This window comes from Cariama cristata, unplaced genomic scaffold (genome assembly GCF_000690535.1).
Source record: "Cariama cristata isolate BGI_N322 unplaced genomic scaffold, ASM69053v1 scaffold25105, whole genome shotgun sequence".
Classification (NCBI taxonomy): domain Eukaryota; kingdom Metazoa; phylum Chordata; class Aves; order Cariamiformes; family Cariamidae; genus Cariama; species Cariama cristata.
Window position 1 is genome coordinate 1 of NW_009619561.1, and position 4,068 is coordinate 4,068.

Genomic DNA, 4,068 nt, shown 5'->3' on the forward strand with positions numbered 1-4,068 from the left:
GAGCAGCAGCAACTCCGCCAGGAGGCCCAGACACAGCAGCCCCGAGGAGGCTCACCTCTGTGCAGGGTGACAGCCTGGGTGGCAGGGGAAGCCACTGGAAAGCCTGGGTTCCCAGATTTGATTTCAGTTCTCTTTCACCATGCCATGACAGTCCCAAGCCAGAGCTGCCGCAGGGTTGTTACAGCTGCTCCTCCGTGGGAGGACTCCAGCAACACCCAGGTCAACAGACCCCCTGCCCGGCTCAGTCCTGATCCCAGCAGCAAAGAGCTGATCCCCATCCCAAGTTCTGCTTTAGCACACTCCATTCAGTCTCTTACAGACCCCAAAGCTGTCAGAACTCCAGTCCATCCCTCCCCACTGCAGCAGGGAGCCCACCACCTCCAAAAAGCCTGCCCCTGCATGAGCACCCTGGCCCTGCTCATGCCCTGGCTACCCGGGTGCACGCCTCCCTTGGGAGCAGGCAGCTCAGCAGCATGCACCCAACCCAGGCTCAAAGGGCAGAGGGCGATAACCCTGGCAGGGGAAGAGAGGTGGCCCTGGCCTCCAGGGAGGGCAGAGGAGGGCCTGCGGTGCTTGTGGAGGGCATGGCAAAAGCAAGCAGCCCCCACCAGAGGCAAGGGGATGGAGGGAGGGAGGGGAAAGCAAAGCCTGGCAGGGGTTAAGCTGGGATGCAGAACCTCACAAGCTGCCACTGGAAGAAGAGGGAAACCAGAAGGATGGAGGGGAAGGTCTTGTCTGAGGCCATGCTGCACAGCCAGGATCCTGATCCCCCACCACCACTCCAAGGTCGGGCTGGAGATTGCCTCTCCCTTCTGGGTTCAGCGCATCCCTCCTTGCCCTGCTAGGCACAAGCCAGCTGCTTGGTATAGGGTCTCCACAGCAGCCGAAGCCATGTTGTAAGCAAAAGGATGGTTTCAGGAGGGAAGGAAGAGCTGGGAGCCCGCGGGTGAGATGCAAGACACACTGGAGCCTTTGCCTGGGGAAGAGGAAAGGCCCAATACCACAGAAACGGCTGCACCAGGACAGACCCGATGCACCACAGCCTGGGTGTGCAGAAAAGGCCTTTATCGTGCCTGGGGGAAGGGAACGAATACACAGAGCACAAGACCTTCATCGTGGGCTTTGAGGGGGCTGCGAGCACTCCAAGGAGACAGCTGCTCCACACTGGGGTCTCTTTGGCACAGCAGGAGGGCCCACGAGCAGCCCACATCCCATGGGTGCTGCGCAGGGCGCAGGATGCTGCTGCCCTAGCCCAGAAGTACGGCACAGAGGCTGCCAGCTGGGAGGGACATCAGGGACCCAGGACCTTCAACCCACTGACCATTGCGTGCAGGGGATGGGCCAGCTGTTGTGAGAGTTGGGGAAGAGCTGCAGCATTCCCGGATCCTGGCCAGAGCTGTTCCCATCAGCTCTAGATCCCACCCCTAGCCACACCAGCAGCACTGGGGCCCAACCTTCTGCAGGATGCTGGGGCAGAGGGGTGGGTGACTGCCCCACTGCTGTCCTGCTCCAGGCAGAGGGGTACAACATTGGTCCTCTCCAGAAGGGCAAACATGGTCCTGGATACCTCCCCAGGGCTGCAGGAGGGCAGGTGTGGTGCTACAGGCTGAGCTAGACCCAGCTCAACAGCTCCTGCCTTCAATTTGGAGGCAGGTCCCAGCTCTGGGTGGACATCTGGAGCCGGTGCTGTCCCACATCCCTTCAAACAGCAGCTGCTGCTGCCACCTCCAAGCCAGTCCACAGGTCCCCAGTGCTAGTCCTGTCACAGTCATGTCAGCTTTCACAGGCTCTGCAGCAATCCTCTGACACGGACAACACAGATGTGAACACAGACACATGTATGTACTCACACACGCATTCACCCCACAAGAGTCAGAGTGGCGTTGACTTGACACACGGCTGGACACAAGGTGCCACCGCAAAGCCGCCGGCCTGGCAGTTTTGTCTCTTCGGCAACTGATGGTGACAAAACGGAGCCCGGGACTATCCTGACCGCTCAGGACAGGAGAAGAATCAGGCTGACGCCACATCCTGCTGCCCAGGCGGCTCCCAGTCTGCAACCCCCATGAGATCCCCAGTCTACAAGGCTATACCTGCAAGACAGAGAGGGAATGTGGCACCTATCAGGACCAGCCGCCAGCACCTCAGCCTGGCATCCAGAGTACACCCTGCCCCCTCTCAGCCACAGCCTTCACCCCTACCTTGTGGATCTGTGGTGGAAGCTCGTCCTCTGAGCTCTCCTCTGGCACAGGCTCTGGGTGTCTCGCTGACTGCCCGTCCTCAGCCCAGCCTCCCAGAGGAAGGCGAGAGAAGTGTGATGGGGCTCTGTGTACTGTGCCTGGGTCTGCAAGAGAGGCAAGAAGGAAGATTAGCTACCTGGGGGACTATCAGTGTCCAGAAGTAGGCAGGCTGCTCGTGCCAGACCATAAAGAGCATTGGTTATGGGCTTTGACCTGGAGCTCAGACCTCTGCCCTGGCTCCCGTACCTGTGATGCCACCATACCGCCGCTGGAAGCCGGTCTGCAGCGTGGCTGTCTCCTCAGCAGGCTGCCGTGGCGAGGAGAAGGGGTAGCTGGCAGAGCGAGGGATGGGGACGGAGGCACCCCGCTGAGCGTCCAGCTCCTCGTGGGTGCTCTCCCCACTCTCATCGCTCTCTCGCCGGTGCCAAGTGTGCCTCTCGGGCTCCAGCTGGGCGTGCTGCTTGTGCAACTGCAGGCCAAAACACGAGTGAGTTAGCTGTGTGGGAGAGCCCAGACATCTGAACACACCCTCTCTCCGGCACTGCACACACACTGGTCTCAGCTCTCACTCACGCTGGTATCCCAGTCACTCCAGACAGGGCACCCCAGTCCTGCCTGCCTCGCTCCACACCTCTCTGGCTCGCCCAGCTCCAGGCTGCTCACCTCGTGCATGTAGAGCGCGTGGAGACTCATCTCGGTGGAGGCGTACTCCGACAGGATCATGCTCTGCAACTGACCCTCCCAGGCGCTGCTCCCCGAGCTCACAGTCCTCGCATCGGCACTGCCATGGGACACACAAGTGGCATTTACTGCCCAGGTGCCCCCCACACCACCGAGCACCTCTCTGCTCTAATGTCAGCCTTGCAGAGATCCACTCCTGTGCTGGGTAGGAACAGGCCCCTCTGAGGCATCTCCCCAGATGCACAAGGTGACCAGCACTGCTATGGCCCTGCCTCTTCTGTACTGGGGGTTTCTCACCACTGTGGTACCTACGGGAGAACACCAAAACCCCATTGCTGTCCTTTGGGGCCAGCCTAAGCATCTGGGCCTAACTCTGCTTGTGAGTATGTCCCTTGCTGTCCCAGGCTGCAGGGACAAATGCCACTGTGCACCTAGGACAACAGGATGGCAGTTGGCCAAGGGGTAAAGGAATTTGCAAGGTGTCTGGCTGCCCCTCTCCAGCCTGCACCTTACCCAGAGGCTGTCATCGCACTGGCACCGCGAGGCTGGGCTCCCTCTCCATCCCTTCCTGCCGTCTGGAAGCCGCTGGGAGGCTGCTGGGCAGACTGGAGTGGGGAGAAGGAACGGAGGGCCGAGGCCACTTCGGAGAGATGGCGGGAGGCCTGTCCATCCCGGCCCATGTGGAAGCCCAGTGCCGATGAGCCCGCTATCACATTGGCAATCAGGCTGTGAGGCTGCAGAGTTGAAAGGGAGAGAATCACTGTCCTGTGCAGACTTGGAGGCCTGATCTCTGCCAGCGACATAGAACTGAGGCACCTCAGCTCTCTCAGCCCTTCTCCCACCTCACACAGCCCCAGGACAACCTGCTGTCTTCTACAGAAATCCAGAAGTGTCCCAACTAGTGCTCATCTATCACATTTGCATCCCCAGATACAGCCCAGACAAGGACAAAATTGCCAAGAGGGCCTGATTATCAGTTAGCCAGCACCCAACAAGCACCCCAAGAACACCCCGCACCCCCCCAGCCTGGGCACCTCCGACTCCGACTGCAGGGACTGGATGGAGCTGAAGAGGGCATTTTCGGGGAGCACAGCCTGCTGAGCTAGCGCCATGCTGCTGTCCCGGTGCACCCGCTCCTTCAGGAAGC

General features: G+C 60.4%; 1 protein-coding gene across 1 annotated transcript in view; it reads right to left on the reverse strand.

The window, feature by feature from the left end:
• Window positions 1-1,765: 1,765 nt before the first annotated feature.
• Window positions 1,766-4,068, reverse strand: part of ATG9A (autophagy related 9A) — an 8,111-nt gene continuing 5,808 nt past the window's right edge. The window contains exons 8-13 of the mRNA XM_009701305.1: window positions 3,956-4,066; window positions 3,435-3,655; window positions 2,904-3,021; window positions 2,487-2,709; window positions 2,202-2,344; window positions 1,766-2,120 (exon numbers count right to left, since the gene is read on the reverse strand). Of these exons, the coding sequence (XP_009699607.1) occupies window positions 2,088-2,120; window positions 2,202-2,344; window positions 2,487-2,709; window positions 2,904-3,021; window positions 3,435-3,655; window positions 3,956-4,066 (849 nt within the window). The 3' untranslated portion in view covers window positions 1,766-2,087. The remainder of the gene's footprint in view (window positions 2,121-2,201; window positions 2,345-2,486; window positions 2,710-2,903; window positions 3,022-3,434; window positions 3,656-3,955; window positions 4,067-4,068) is intronic.